Source organism: Athene cunicularia, assembly GCF_003259725.1.
Source record: "Athene cunicularia isolate RWA chromosome 1 unlocalized genomic scaffold, athCun1 chr1_part2, whole genome shotgun sequence".
NCBI lineage: Eukaryota > Metazoa > Chordata > Aves > Strigiformes > Strigidae > Athene > Athene cunicularia.
In genome coordinates this window covers 2946914-2963856 of record NW_020799092.1, presented here as the reverse complement: position 1 = coordinate 2963856, position 16943 = coordinate 2946914, and the positions used below count along the sequence as shown (strand labels likewise).

General features: G+C 37.2%; 1 protein-coding gene across 2 annotated transcripts in view; it reads right to left on the bottom strand.

Moving 5' to 3' along the window:
* EP300 (E1A binding protein p300) overlaps positions 1-16943 on the bottom strand; it is a 59102-nt gene extending 42159 nt beyond the window's left edge. For both annotated transcript variants that reach the window (XM_026866330.1, XM_026866339.1), the window contains exons 1-2: positions 16631-16943; positions 1999-2657 (exon numbers count right to left, since the gene is read on the bottom strand). In XM_026866330.1, the coding sequence (XP_026722131.1) occupies positions 1999-2657; positions 16631-16724 (753 nt within the window). In that variant the 5' untranslated portion in view covers positions 16725-16943. The remainder of the gene's footprint in view (positions 1-1998; positions 2658-16630) is intronic.

Below are 16943 nucleotides of genomic sequence, written 5' to 3'. Positions count from 1 at the left end.
TGGGAAAAAACAAAAACAAATGGGTGGACAGATAAAACGGTCAGACATTACTGTTGTCAGATTTTGCTAACTCCACTGTATGAAGTGAAACACAGGCTCCTTGCCAATAACCAAACCAATTGAAGACATTCTGGAATTTGAGCCTCCATTTCACTGTTCTTTCTCATCCGGCAGTTTCAACTCCTTTATGATGGCTATACCCACCATACTTCCACTAGAAGTCTGAAAGGTTTTTTAATCAGCAAAAAAGAACTCTTAAGTATTTTTAACCAGTCTGGGACTATGAACTAAAAACCAGAAGTTATAATGTATTTGGTCTGAATATTCCCAATAGCATAAAGTGTTCTTACTTTAGATGTAGAGCACATTTCAGAATTTAAGCAAGCGAGGAAAACAATTTAATTTTGGTCTACATCAGTCAAAAGGACGATTTTATGTCCTTTCTTTACTTCTTCCAGATAAATGAGTTTATTATAGGGCATAACCCTACTTTAGCTCTGATAAGTAAGGATTTAGAAGTTGCATTTCACCGAAATACCCAATACATTAATTTCTGACCTCTGAATACAGCTTTCTGAAGATCAAAGTTTTGTGGGGTTTTGGTTTTTTTACAGCTAAGGAGTAATGAGACATTATATAATTCCAATACGAGAATACTTTTAAGTAGTTACATATTTATTTCCACTGTCAACTGCATACAAAATTTTCTACTGTAGCAATCAAGCTTTTCAACAACTTTCCTATCAGGCAAAAATACCTGAAATGACAAGACCACAAAATCAACTCATTACTAGACATACATAGATGTATATATAGATGAACCATTGTTAGCAGCACACTGAGCTTAAGCAAACATCTAAGATGAAAGAACTTCATAATTAATAACATTCACAAGACACTAAAACAATTTTGCTCAATACATTAAAGCACAGCAAAACCATTAACAGAGCATAATTTTAATTTATGTTTCAAATAAAATAATAAGTTGCATAGTCTATAAATGTAAGTCCTCCAAGTGAACTGACTTAAGCACTCCAAGACAGATCAGGTATTGCAAAGCGCCTTGGAAAACCTTTCCACTCATTAGCCAAGAACCACAAAATACCCACCTAAAGTGAACCAAAACATTAAAGTATTTTCTAGGATTTTAACCAAAATGCTAAAACTTAAGAAATACCCAAGTGGGTCCCTACTCTAAAAAAGCTTAATTGTATATGACAAATATTAAATTCAAACATCTCCTTATCATGAGAAGACCTAGTGGTTTAAGTGACAACAACTTTCTTCCAGTCTCCTAAATTACAGAAGTATATCTACTTTCCTCTCCAGTATAAAAAAAAGGGGTTTTTTTTCAGTTTTCTGGTTGACTCTCCTATACATGAAGCCTTTGTAAATTTTAAAACTACAACAGTCTTTTAAGAATCCAACATTTGTCTTCAGGTGTTTACATGAGCATTCATTCTCCACCATTAACTCAAATATGTATTTCTTAACAAGGCCAATGTATGTCTTAGCACATACAGTGTATCAGTCCATTCAAACCTTTATGCGTCTCTTGGCAGATGCTAGAGATGATCTCAGACAACAAATACTCTTATTAAATGTCACATAGAAAAAAGCACCACATCTAAAAGGTCCTGACGGATTCTGCCAGCATCATGTTAGATGGGAAAATACATCTGCAGACAACGCATAAAACAGAATAAAATACAATCAACTTAGTTTTCAGTGCTGTTGATAATCTATACTGCCACAAGATTTCTAAAATAGGCTTTTTAATCTAGCAATTGTCTTGCTTGTTGTGAAAGACTCAATTTTCGCCTCCCATGACTGCCACAAATTCCACTTTAGCAGTATATAAACTATTTATCACATGATCCAGGACTCTTAAAAGAAAAAATCCTGTTCTATAGAACCCATACTGCAGAGAAATAAATCTTACAAAACAAAGTCAGCCACAAGAAGGAAGGTAATAAAGTCAAGTTTAGCTTGTCTTACCTTGTTCATGGCTCCAGGCTGTGGCCCTCTCAGTCCAGCCTGTCCTCCCATCTGCGGAGAGCCTTGCTGCAGCGTCTCAGCTAGCAAGTTACCAGCACTACCCATTCCTGGGTTTGGGTACGGCATATTAGGTCGCCCTCTGCCTGCTCCAATCGAACCGTTCATGACTTGCCCCTGCATCAGCCCCTGCCCATTGCCTGCTGCTAACATTCCAGGATTCATGCCAGCATTCATCCCTGTGTTCATTCCCATGCCAGGCTGGTTAACTGGACTGTTTACTGTTGGCATCATTCCTGCTGTGGATTGGGCTGAAGGACCCTGGTTTGGTCCACTTGCACCCATCGCCATATTGGGAGACGTCAACCCAGCCTGTGCCATGGGGCTTTTCACCATGCTGTTTAACATTCCCATTCCAGGACTATTTTGTTGAGTCTGACTGGCCATTCCCTGGCCGGGGCCACCAACCCCCATATTGAGATTTGGGGAGCTACCAGCCCGTAAAAGTTCAGACAGCTGCTTGTGTTTTGAGGCAGCATCTTGTGCCAGGCCAAGGCTGGTCTGCAGCTGACTAATGTCACCACCGTTGGTGAGTCCCAGTTCTGTGGAGCTGATCAGTTCATCTGGCAAGTCATGTTCCAGATCAAAGAGTGATCCAAAATCTGAAAAACAACACCAAATTTTATGTGAGGTCAGAGCAATCAGTAGTGTCTTGAAATAAACAGAACGAGATTTTTCAAGTAACTACTAAAACTTCACTTTCTATGTTCCAGCAAAATTCCCATAACAGTCATTACTGAAAGCTAACCAATTTGTCATGATAAAGGTAATTTCTAAACTTCAGAGTCTTAATTAGAGAAGACCATTCTACTTCACTCTCCCTACAGCAGTTTATGTTGAAAGATCACTGGGTATCTCAGACTATGATGTCTCAACTTGGGAAATTTGACAAGGAAGGAGAGGAAAAATACTGTATTTAAAAAAAACCCACAGAATTAGACAACAATTATTACAAATAATTAAAAGGTTGATGGAAAAGATTTTTAACTTTCACTGAACTCTAACTTTTGAAACAGACATAACTAATATAGTAAAATAGTTTAGCATTAAATGTTTATTAATAAAATAATAAATAGTGGTTTGGTTGTGGGGTTTGTTTTGGTTTGGGTTTTTTGTTTGCTTTTTTTTCTGGGGGGTGGGCATTGTTGCCTTTTTTTATATCTTCCACATTCAGTCATTCCCAGCACAGAATTGCAAAATTCCACTGAACCTGACTGGATAGTCAGTACCTTCCCACAATGAACACTGTCAGAAAACAATCAAAACTAATCCTTCTGGGGACAAAACTGTGAAAAAACACTAAGATGAAAAAAATCAAATTCCCACCTCAAGAGCCCATGCAAAGCAATCCCCAAAATAACCAAGTGAAAAAAAGGTTACTATTTGGGATATATAGATACAAGAATATTACACAGATTACCCAGAATCAGCTTGCTCAAGAAAGCAAACAGTTCTTATGCCCACAGAAGCAGCATGCACCCTGATCTGTAGATCTGTATATTTAATCTATGGTAGTTAAAACAAAAGTAACCAGAAAGTTTATGGCTAAAAGCTAAGACACATAGATACACACAACTAGTCTGTAAAGCTTAGTATTTGGAAATCTGATGATACCTAGTAAAGGAGGGTTTTTTCAGTCTTAACTATCAGAGCATTTCAGCACCACTTCTGTCAGAAAGGTCATTTCATGGATGCTCTGTAGGAGGTTTTGCACTGCATTTTCAAAATCTTCAGATCTAGACAATGACCTAAAATATCACTATCTCACCAACCACATTTAAAAGGAAATGTCAACTACGCTGAATTCTAGAGGCCAACAAGATGACTTGGTCTAAATATTAATAAAAAAGATGACAGTTGAACAGCACATAATTCAGAAAAGCTCATCAGTATTAAAAATCTGTTCAAAATGTTTCACACGATACCATACTCAAACTGCCAAACTCCAGTACTAACAGAGTTTCTACAACTTTGCAACTGTTATCACAGATAACTTCACGATTTAAGAATTCTGAAAATATGGTATGAGGTTGATAAGAACACAGGTAGACCACAACAGAGATTTTATAACTCCATTTATATAATCTTCATTACTGCAAAGCACCAGAGACAGAATGAAAATTTCCATTGAAGAGCTGCGTTTTAAACTATTAAAATTAGTCAGCCCATTCTTCGTCAATGTAAGTCTCGTGCTAGAAGTTACATTTTGCAACACATACTAAGGACTGATCTTTCATTTGCATCATGAATAGTCCTCAGCATGACTGGTATTTTTGAAGATTCAGAAGTGAAGGAAGAATCAGAATAATAAAGCTTTGTCCAAGTTCTTCTCCATTTAAAATGATGGATTTAGAGTTTTGTGTCAATAGACCTATCTCAAAACACACACTCACCCAAAAAAACCTTACAGTGTTCAGTGGTTAGCTTAAAAATTAAATATTGATGAACCTGGGAATAGTTACAATGGAAGGTACCCTCAAATTAGAGGGGAGATCAAGGAAACAGAGAAAGCAATCAAAAAAAAAACCCACATGACAGTTTGAAATGGCTTCAAAAGACATCTTAAGACACCTGTTGGGATACCTTTAACAGGCAAATGCTGAAGCACTACATCTAGAAAACACTCTGGCTAATAACCTGATGAACAGCCCATACAGAAGGAATAAAAAAATACCATCAGTAATTCACAAGTTAGTCTGCTGTCCAGAGAAAAAAAAATTTCTCCTTAATGATGAGCAAACAAAACTTGAAAACAAAAGTTAAGTGTCAGGGAAGAACGTAAGCCAGTGTAAACCCAGTACCTACCATATAAACATAATGGGCAGCATGCAGCAACTTCTCATCTGCAAACTGGAAAAGAGCTGTTGAGGCAAAGATGCCCACACAGCTCAAAGGCCAGTTTTGTGACTGACTAGCTGGGGAAAAGAACCTCTGCTCTTGAACAGACACAGCTTCCAGGACAGGGCAAATCCCAAAACAAAAATCTCCACTTCACTTTCCCTGACGTCAGACCATCATATATTAAGTTATTCACAAGACCACCTGGAAAGTGATCAGTAAATGTCTAAGTATGAAGTACTAATTCATTTTTCAATCCAACACAGAAAGACCCATTTAGATGATTTCGAATATAACACTGCAAAGGGACAGTGCAATTCTTTTGAGAGACAAAAATTTGCCCATCTTTCTTCACAAGAAAAATATTAATCTGCTTCTCTGAAGTTGTTTTTTTAAATTCCCCCTCCTCATAAATGGGAAGATAATTTCACCTTTAAGGCTTAGTTGCTCATATCCAACTGGAGTATCCAGGTACAAGCTACCTGAGCTCCTTGGGCTGGTCATTCTCTGCCACCCATAAGCAGGAAGAAAAATGTCATAAAAACTCAAGTGTTTTAAATTCTTTTTATTAATGTCTCAAAATACAGAAGTCAACAGCTACATTAGAAAAGCAAACACCTAAACTGTTGTGAGATAATCCAATCAGATTAGTTCTTAGCATCAAAAAAATGAAAACTGTACTTTCCATATAAAACTAACTTCTTAATATTTTAATCCTAGAGAACACACAAGAGAAGATTCATCATAAAAGACTATTATCAGCTACAAGTCAAAATCTTTAGTAAATGCCAACAAGGCAGTATCCTGATGTGAGTTTGCTCTTTCTATAAGTCTTTTCCAAACACAAAACTTCAAAGTCTTCCTCATCCAGTAGATCAACAACAAAACTAGAAAACCTTTCAGTTCATCAACTATGAAAATTACATTTTTAGTCAACTGTCAGGAGGCAGAAGTTTTCAGATACAGAACTGAAATGTAGACAGTCTTAAAAGGCCACAAAGATCAGTAAAACTTGGTGCATGTCTAGCAAAAGTTGCAATCCATTTCACTGTCTTTTACATATATTATGTATCCTAAAGCCCACTGTAGAGTTTTACCTATGACCAATACCGAACCTGGAAAGGCTGAGCCAAAGGCACAGCTTAAGATAGTGGTGATAAATATCCAGGGAAGAGACTGACTTCACTGCTAGTCTTGCAATCTGTTTCATTAAGGATACACATGAAGATTTCTTACTAACAAAATAAAGCTTGTGGGAAGGCAAAGGATGTAGATTAGTCCCGCAAAGGTTTGTCTACCTGATTCATAATCCCTAGAGATCTTAGGGTATAATCAGACACAGAAAAACTGGTGTGTAAGATAACAGACAGTATCTGGCTTAAGAGCTGAAAAACATCCAGTAACATGCAGGCAATAAGTGGTAGAGCTAAATCTTGATCACAATAGAGTGGCACAGAGTGATTCCACATTATGTTACTTATGGTATTATTAGCATATGTCTTTCCGTTGGTAACAAGAAGTTACAGAATAGATTGTTACCACCACCTAAGATTCAAAGGGAAGATAAGTACCTCCACAAAACATCTAAGTAGGTAGTCAGAAAGTCTTAACCTGAGGTAGTCACAACATGCAAAGGCATATACTATTTCCTTTTAGGAACTGTACGACTACTGAACACTTAAGCAAGTTCATCTTTTGTAGAGTCAAGGAACTGGCCTGACTTGCCCTGGCTACATTAATTCTGTAGTGAGAAAGTGGGTCAGTAAAATACAGTAGAGAGGTCCATTTCTTTCAATGGCAGTCCAGTTAGACTGGATTAAGTAATATGAGCTGCAGCCTAAACTGAGAAATCAACTTTAAAAAAATCAGTGTGCTAACTTGTGTTGCATACTGTGAATTATTTTCTTCGTTTTGAACCCTCCTTCTAAGAAGTCTGTCTTTGACAGTGTCTAATCTGCAAGATGCGAGGAAACTGCTGGCCTGGAATGGAAACCTACCTGGCACTGAAACAGACTTTAAACTAGTACAGATTCAGAGTGTGCAACCAAAATCCTAAATCAATTAACACACTGGTGCCTTAACAAGCGAGCAATTTTCAAATGAATTACAAAGTATTTAATTTAACCTAGTTTTACTCAGAAGCACCTGGCAGAACCAGTGATGTAACAGTTCTCAAAGCATGCAAGGCAAGGTAGAGATTTCTGACAATGCTTACAGTGCAAGGAAAACATTTCCATACTAACTACTTAGTAAAGAAACCGACATGTGGGTTCAAGTGTCACATGCTAGTTTCTTTTGCATGCTTTCTAGACTACAGTCATGATTCAGTTTTCTCATTTCTGGATTAAGACAACAGACTTCTATTCACCTTTCAGAATAAAACAACCATTTCTATCAATATGGAGATTATCTGGTTCCAGCAAATAGGCTGCAGTGAATAATAATTTTTCTAAGAACTTGCCCACATACTATAAAATAGCAAGAACACTTAACTCTCATGTATATGTACCCTCTGACTAAATACGTTCAAGCACTCAGTCTCAAAGAACAGTTGGTATATTTGAAGAAACAAACAGCATCATGTGCTAACAGTGACGCCTGAAGAACCCTGCATGCCAGACATGTAAGACAACTTACTCCAGCGCTCACCCTCGCTTGCTGATCTTGGAGGTAAGAAAACTTTACAATTCCTGTCCCTGCATCCCATTTATTATATTATATTCTGAACACAGACATATCAAATTAGAAAGCTGCTGACCAGTCACCTTTTTGCACAAATATTTCTGGGCTCCAGAAACCTATCAGTGGATCAAATTACATCACAGTCGTTAGGTTCACAATGAAACAAATAGACAAGGCTTAATACAGGACACTGAATACAAAGCATGCACGTGACAGGGTTGACAGGAGCCACAGATGATGTTGGACTACACAGAAAACATGATACCTTTGCTGCACTTTCAGACAAAGAATAACAATAAGCTGCTGAGGTCAGTATCTTCCCTGCATGGCAACATGAAAGCTATCCAGGAATCGAACAGGGCCTAGATGTTAACAGAGGAGATGCCCAGAGAATACAACTAATATTCCAAAGAAGCCAGCCACTCAAGCTTGCAGTCAAGCACCAGCATTACAGGCCCTAAAATGTATTGTCTGAAGTGACTTTCAAAAAAAGCCAGAACTCAAAACAAGAATATAAGAGGTAGAACAAAATAAGGAGACACATTCTCACAGATGATTCTCATGTATCCATGAAAACACAGATGTAAAGATGAATCACAGACTTGAAACAAAGTGCTAATAAAGTAATCAATTCTCAAGGCAATGAGTCTAGACACATGGGGGGGTGGAACACGACAACAACAGACAGACCACACGTCTAAGAAGCAAAACCTCTTAAAATTCTTACCAGGTGGGTGTGAAAGAACTTTGCTATACAGCATTTTGGAGATCATATTTATTCTTACCATTAAAGCCCATTAAGGAGAAGGCTTTTCAAGGTGATCCCCTATGAAGCCACAATCACCCAATAGTAACAGAAACTGCCAAACCACTTTGTCCTAATGTGAAATGTAGAGTTATATTTAAATTAATCCACTGATTTGATGTGGCACAAAGGGGCAAAAATTCAACAGCAGCGTAGTATATTAAGGTCTAGATTCATCATTGCAACTACTGCTTCCAAAATCCTAGGACATCAGTCCCTGTTCAACCCTAATTATCACTCACCCCCAAAGTGGAAATGTGATGCAGAGGCCTTCACTATTGCTTACGTGACAGCAACTGAGAACTTGTATTCCGTGTTATGCTATATGGGTAACAAAGTCTGCAGTATTAGCCTTTGATATTAATCCTGTTTCCTGTAGGAAACTGGGGAAGCACTGACTCCTTCCTTACCTGCTAATCTGGAAAAGACCTGGAATTTGTTCACTAAACCAATAAACTTGATAATTTGAAGACTGCAAACAATATAAGCAGAAAACACATCTAAAAAGGACATATTCAAAACCCCTGGAAGACAACAAACACAAAGGCAGAAAACAGTAGCACATCATGGTAGCACACAACTTCAGGCACATATTTTTTAAACAAACAAATGTTTGTTGGTCAAAGTCCAATCCACTATCCAGAATGCACACAATCTCATTATTAGTTCTAACAACCAGGTATAAACATAAGTATTTCACAAGTGTAAACAAAAAAATCATTCTAAAGAACCAAAAACTTACTGTTCAACATCTACTGAACTCCTAAAATTAGGACCCTTCTCCAATTTTTAAGCTAGCCTTATTCCTATTTAAACACCGGTATAAAACACATCAACTCTTGCTCAAAAAGCCTTAATTTTGCAAAGACTCAATAATCTGCAAGTTTAAGTCATACTTGTCCCAAACTAATATCAACAGAAATGTTCATTTCAGTAGACTGATTGATGTTTATTTTTCAACTTCAGAAGAAAATTGTATTTATAACAGTTATCAATGATCATATTTAAAGTTATTCAAAAAACAGTATTTAGAGATATAGATGACAGCACGTGTTTACCACTGAAAACCATAGTGAAAAATTAAATGGTTATGATTCTGGAATATAGAACTGTAGCTGTTGTAGGGAAACAGAAATGGTGTAATCATACGGAAAAGACTGAGTGCAAGAATCAAGATAGGTACGTTTAATGTTTTAACATTACTTAAAGGGGAATTTCAGAGATACTGGTTTTCATGCAGCTGCCTATTCACACACAATGCAAAAGTACTGGTCTTGCCATCACTGGTGACCCAAATAAGATGGAGTTTAAACATTTTAATTCCAAACTGAAGTCACACAGTTAATTTCCTTGTGAACACATTGCTATCTGTCTAAATTTCATTGGGTTACTTTTAGTGAAAAGTCTCTAAACTAGTGTTCTTATTCCCAAGACTATGCTGTGTATATGCCACTAAATTCCCATAAGACCACATTAAGTTACCTCGGTCTGTGGTATTGTTAAATATTAAGAAAGGCATTTCACTTGGGAGTCTGATAAATTGTGGACCACCATGCACACAAGTCTGGAAAGTTAGTGATGCCTTGCTGATCTGCTATTATGTGCACAAACACACTGAATCAGTTTCATTTTAGAAGTGATTACAAATCAGTTTCAAGAAAAAAGTTCACCACATTGTGAAGTTAACAACTTTGAAATGATGCAATCTGAATATACAATTACCAAAAAGTCAAGTCAGTTTTCTGAGTATTACTAACTTGAGTTCATTCAGTGTTACTCCTGAGTAAAACCAGAAAGAAATGCTGAATTCATCTACCAAAAAAAATATACAAGCAAACTAAAACCAGAAGTCAGCAGATCAGACTTTTTTTATCTTGAACCAGTAATTTACCAGAGTTCCTGAAATTATATTCAGGAATAGGTAACAGGCTTCAGTAGAATTTGTACTAAGCAAGCCATATACCAGCATTTCACCAGAATTTTATTTATTAGAATTCTAAAAAAGAAAAAAGATAATTAGATTTTAATTCATTAACACAGTAAGAATATATTGTAAAAGAGATTATCTATTCACTTGTATTTGGGAGTTCTACAAAGTAAGAAACAGTAAATTATGATTCCACAAGCAGGTATGGTTCAAAACTGTACTTGTCTTACAGTGATGCAACAAAAGGTGCAGCACAGAAGCATTTTGCAATCAAACGAAAAAAGCAGTATCTTCTCTGACCCATCTCACAACCACCAATAACAGAAAGTGGCCTGCACTGGTTTTGATGGTTCTGTGCCTCTAAGTTGCACTTTTTAATGAAAACCCTAGTTTGGACCACTATTTCATCCTCTTATTGTTCCTGTAAACACACCTGATATCAACTAAACAACAAGTTACTGTGATTTGAGTTAGAATTCAGCACTCCTTTTTCTGTTTTTCTTCAAAAACTTTTGGAAGAAATGCATGCCTGAAAAATAATATAGCACATCAAGTTCTTAAGAGAACTTTAAATACATTCATATGCCAATTCATTTTAAGGAAACTTGTTGCTAGGAACATAATGGAGAGATGTTGTCAGATCACCTACTGCCCAGGGAGAGGACTTCTATGAACTGCCCTAGTTCAAGTCCTACTTGAAGTTCTACAAATTTGAGGTAATCACATTTTTTGTCAGTGCATGCAACCATATGCAGACACAGATGTATTTTACTTGAGCCTGCTGCTACACTTTAAGGCAGAAAAGTCAAATCCTTGGAGACAGGTGTGCATTGTTTATCTATCACTGAAATCTATCTAGCAAAATTACTCCATTAGCCAAATATTAAATCTAAATTATTTTTGGTCAAGCCCTGTCAGAGAGGGCACTAGTACCATTACATTGTTAAAACAAGCACTGAAAGGCTGCTCCTGCTAGAGCAGCTAAGCAAAGACACTGAAGTGACACTCTGGAGATAATCAAGCAGCCTACAAAAAAGATGCAAGAAATACACACTGAAGTATACCAAATAAAAATCTAAAGTAATTTTCTCCAAGTTGTAAAGGTGGCAGAAACCAGAATTCCTACTGTAAAGTTCAGTGTTTACCCCCAGTACCTTATGAAATCTACATCCCCTAAAAAGGTACAGTAAATCCTAGAGTGTTAGACCCTTCCCAGATAAACTTTGCTTTTCTGCAAATACACAACTGACCAATAACCTGAACTAAGGACCCTTTAGACTAAATCCAAACCCTGCTCTAGGACTGTGAGGGACAAGATGAAAAAATTAGTAGGTGGTTGGGGTTTTTTTTCCAAATCTGGGATTTAAATTCCCAAGTTCAGCAACAAAGGTTTTCTCTGCAGTATCAAACTTGTGAATCTTTTTAAGTTGCAACTGTAAACCAGTTTTCTAGTCTCCAAGTTTTTTTATTTGTATGTGCTCACGATTCAGTTTTACATCACAATATGTACAGTCCTTGTGCTGTAGTGGATACTTTTTTTAAAAAAAAAAATTAGGTACCTTTCTAACACTGCTCAGAAAAAGTACATACATGGGTCAGACAAACACACAATCCACTTGGTGAAAGGGGAAAAAAAAGCAGATATATATCAGTTTGGAAACCTATGAGGTTCAAAAGCCTGGAAGATTTTCTTTAAAAAGTTACTAAGTACCATATGAATGATCACTTTATTTTCTAAAGAAAATCTTGCAGGCTTAAATTATTTTAAATTTACTCCTAATACAGTTACTTTGAGAACCTAATTAGCTACAAGGCAAAGATTCCCATTTTTGCCACACAACCATCCACCACTGCAATACTTGATTTACATTAAGAAAAAAATGTGGCTCTCAACAAGAAGGAATAAAAATATTTAACAGATGACTGTTAGATGTAGCTAATGACTTGGTCTTAAACATTACCCAGAAAACAGATTTGTGAAAAGTATTTGAAAGTAGTATATAAAAACACTAGGAAGAAACCATAGCTGTCTGAAAACAGAATTGTGAACTATGCATATATCTCTGGAAAAAGCAGTGAGACAAGCTTAATATGACTAATTTTGTGTAAAGAAACATCCTGATGCATTTGTAACAAATGAAAGATGAATATCAGTAAAAATTGCAGTAGTCCAGGCAAGAAGTTTTATTTCAAGTCTTAAGACCTTTGATGTAAGGGACAGTAAAGTTTTAACGGTCACAAGAGTTCCTCTAGAAAAAAAAAAAAAGGAACATAGTAACTCTACTAAAGATAGGTACTGAAGAGATTGAAGATGTGCTCTTACTCTGAAAAATGCAACTTTCAGGTATAGTAAACTGAAGGATGTTAAGGTACATACCCCTGATCTCTGAAGCAACACACACGCCAACTACTTGTAGAAAACCAACTTCCAACATTACAGCAAGCCAGAAACACTAAGCACTTAAAATCCTACTTTCTGATCAAGCAACTCAAATCATATCATACAACCATGCTGCAGCAGAAAGCAGACTCCATTTTTATTCCTTGACAAAACACAGCAGTTCTGAATGCAGAGCCCCAAAAGCCTTCCTAATTCACAGAAAACAGGTTCTTTCTTAAGGGGGAGACTGTAAAACATGATTTAACTCTCCCTTCCTGAATATACCACACAGAAATCTGTATGTGGCAATTTCAGCAGACCTATATTTACTGCAGGAAAAACTGACAGGTTCACAAATTAAAAAAAAAAAATCACTGGTTTAAGGCATCCAGTTAAAAATCCTATCTTTACAAAAGTCTTCCACCCATTTACTCAAGGAGATAACTATTGAGGATGCACTCAAATTAGTCGGGGGGTGGGGTGAGTGGGTGTGGTGTGTGTGTGCAAAGTAGCTGGTGCACACCAGTTTGCTGATACAATAACAAAGTCTTGTTAGAGTAGGTGCAACATATCACAACAGTGTTTCTATCAGTAAGAAATGTAAGCAAAACGAGCTACACTGGCAAAGTACAGAAGAGTTGTACTAGTATCCAGTGTCACAAACTCAAATTCCATAGTAAGGATACTGTACCAACAAAAGGAGACCCCACTGCAGAGCTGTAAAGGCCCTCAAAATTTAACGTCTGGACAAGATGTATGCATAATTACCATTCTTCTCTGCAGCAAATTTAACATTTAAATAGGAAACAAAAGTTGTAGAAAAACCTCTGGCAGTTTAAGGGAATCCACATTGTCCTGCTCCTGAAGCTATTCTAGAACCACACAACATTAAAGAAAAAAGTGAGACCGTTCAAAAATTCTAATATACTACACAACACTGACAATACCAAGACTTTCTAAATTACTTCAAAATATTTATTACAAAATGAGCTACAAACATTTCAGTTTCCCTTTAAGTCTACATTATTCTTACCTCCTGAAGAAGGAATTAGCATTAATAAAATAACTCACAACTACACTAGTACCTATGTTCTATGGCAAAGCAAACTCTGAGCAGAGAACACATGAACCATTTAATCTTAAGGCAGATGAAGATGCAGCACTGCAACAACAGTGGGAAACACAGCTGTATTTGGCTACTGTCAATAAATGAAATGAATTAGGATAATTTTTGCCAACTTCTTTTTAGAAGAAAATCACCAACATCTGAGTTAAGTACATTCCAAGTCCAGAATATCAGTATCATCCAGGTCTACGGTGAAAACAGGAGTGAATTAGAGAGACTCAGCTTAGTCTTCAATATAAATACTCTTTAACATCTGCAAGTTTGGGAGTAAGTTAGAGTCAGTCATTGTTTTTAGGTATCTAACAGGCTAAAACAGTATTTCAGATTAAGAAATGAGTCAAAAAGTTAACAGCAGGAGAAACACACAGAAAGATCCACTATGCACATGTGCTAGAAAAAGTTTCATAAACAGTGCAAATTCCTTACCCTTATCCTTCCCTCTCTCTAATGATGTTGTGAATCTAAGAGTTTTAAAAAGAGTGCTTGAGTAACTACATAAGCACCATGTTATTTATTTTCTATAATTAACTAAGGAGTGGGGACAATACAACAGAGTCTAAAAGTGAAATTTACTCAATGAAAACTGCTTGCACTATTTCAAGGAAAATTTAAGAACTAGGTAGGTTAAAAAAATGTAAGCTTCAGAGCAGTTTCCCACAACAGCAGTCGGACAAAAAATTGCAGTCTCTCAAGCAGCAAATAAAATATAACCCTCAAAACACACTTATTGGTTAAGAGGTTTGATTTTATTTAATTAGAGAAACAGATATAAGATCATGTTAAACACAGAAAATGAAGCTGTCTCAAATCCAGGTAATAAATTGTCAAAAAAATCCAGAAGAGTAAGAATCCCTTAATAGTTTTTAATGCAGCATATATAAAGTATTTGCACCACTATAAACCTCTGCATAGCTATCAGATGATGACAATCTCAATCACTTTTGAGAAAAATCATCCCATTTGTGCACTACTGAAACTGTCCAACAATCCCTAGGTGTTTCACCGTAAGTGTAAAAAGTTCATTTAGTGAGCTGCCCAGTAAGGTAACAATTAAAGCAGACTAAGTATTCTGTGAAAATCTGCACCTGCTAAACTGAAGTACATTCACAAATTATCCAAACCTTATTTGATCACAAATGTCTTAACTTTGATATGTGGTCATCTGAATCAAAATATGCCTTTAACTTTTTTATTTTTCAAGTATCAGGAATTCTCTCACAAAACACACTTTCATTTCACCTCTCTAAAAAGAGCAAGATAACCACTGTCAAGACAAATTAAAAATGGTTACTACTGAATTCAGTACTGGTTTCCACGTCTAGCACAAAAACCGCAACTAGCAAGGAGCAGCTTCTCCTACTCTTCCTAGAGACCTGTTGATATTAGGAATAGTCACATCCTTCAGTTACAACATAACATTGCCTATATCTAATATGCTCTAAAAGTTACACACGGACTTTTCAAAACTAATACATCATTCACCGAGAATAGAGAAGGCAAAAATCAAAATCTTGAAGATGATTCCAAGTAGAATCGCATCCACTGCTCAACCAAAAAACAGCTACTAAAGCCTTCGGTTTACTGTCAAGTGAGGAGTTTGGGGGTTTTTTAATAAAAACCAAACAATTTTTTTTCTTGCCAGCACTGAACAAGACCACCGATGGCTTCAGAAATGCCACCACTCACCAGCCTCTGGAAGGAGAAGGCCTCCTCCATATCCCATAGGCTAAAAAGATCTAAAGTGAGTTCAAAGAAACTCCTGTGGGACAGGTAACCAAGTACTCTCATAGCAAAATGACACCGAATACTCATCTGCTTCACAAGAAGCATTAAAAAGCTGAACAGCCCTTTGTTACTCCCTCCCCCCTTCCAGTACAACCAGTTCATATTTGCTAGGAATTGGGACACCTAAGATTTCAAACCTCTAGCTTGCCTTCACAGCAGCACTGCAGACCTTGGCAGGACTGCAGAAAAGTCCCTTTATCTTCATAGCCCTTAAGTCTACAGGGGAATTTCAGACATCTTGGTCTCGCAGCAAAGAAGTGGGAGATGCAAGATGAACACTCCATATTGATTCTTAATGCAAATAAGGTGAAGTAACATTTCATTGCTAAGAGGAGTCTAGATAAATCTTATGCCCCAAGCTTGGGATCTAGATTTTGGGTTTAGCTGTTTTTCCCTCAAGTCGATGGTCTATTTGAATCATCAGAAAAACAGTTTTTAGATATCTTTCTACAAGGAAGACTAAGAAGACTTGTAAAAAGTAAATCAAATAAGCAGACTGCACGTAAGAAGGAAAAAAGATGGAGAAATAAATCTCATTTCTAAACGAGCTGTAAAAAAACCTTGTATATACAAATAAAATAAGAAACAAGACAAATTTGTGTGTATGAACTAAACACATAACAATGAAGAGTACAAAAGCATCATCTTTAGCACTGTGTTGGATTTCTGCAACTGCCATTAAAGGTATATGCTTAGCAAGGAGCTCAGTAATAACTACTATTGTGAAAGACACGAAAATGACAAACTGTTAAGTCTTATCCGCAGTTGATCATAAGCGCAATAAACTCAAGAGCTTTGCTTTCAATCACTTCCAAAAAAACAGAAGGGCAGAAACATCCAAACACCCTCCCCGTGAGATTAACGCAAATAGGTTCAAACGGAGCGAAAAAGGGAGAAGCAGGCAGACAGAAAGGCAGAAGGCAGGCACGAGTTAAAAGCAGCAAAAGGGAGGAGATTTTGGCAGAAGAGGGGAGAAATGGGCAGTAATTGCGGTACCGAGAAGTGAAGAGGGCCTGGGCCCCCGAAACTGACCTGTGCCATCGCTGGCGGACACGGAGAGCGCCGGTGAGGAGAGTTTAGGCCGCTTGGCTGAAGGCGGGCCCGGCTCCACCACATTCTCGGCCATTTTTAATTCTTTTTTAGACAATCACTCAGAGCAGAGACGGTGCAGGGTGAACCCCAAAACCTTCACCTTCTTCTCGGGTCCCGAGTCAGCTGAAGAACAACAATAATGCCGAGAGCGAGCGAGGAGGATCTGGCGGAGGAGGGGGGCCAAGTTCCCCTTTTTCTGCCCCTCGGGCTCCGGGAGGGCGGCAGCGGAGAAGCAGGGAGAAGGTGGGAGCTG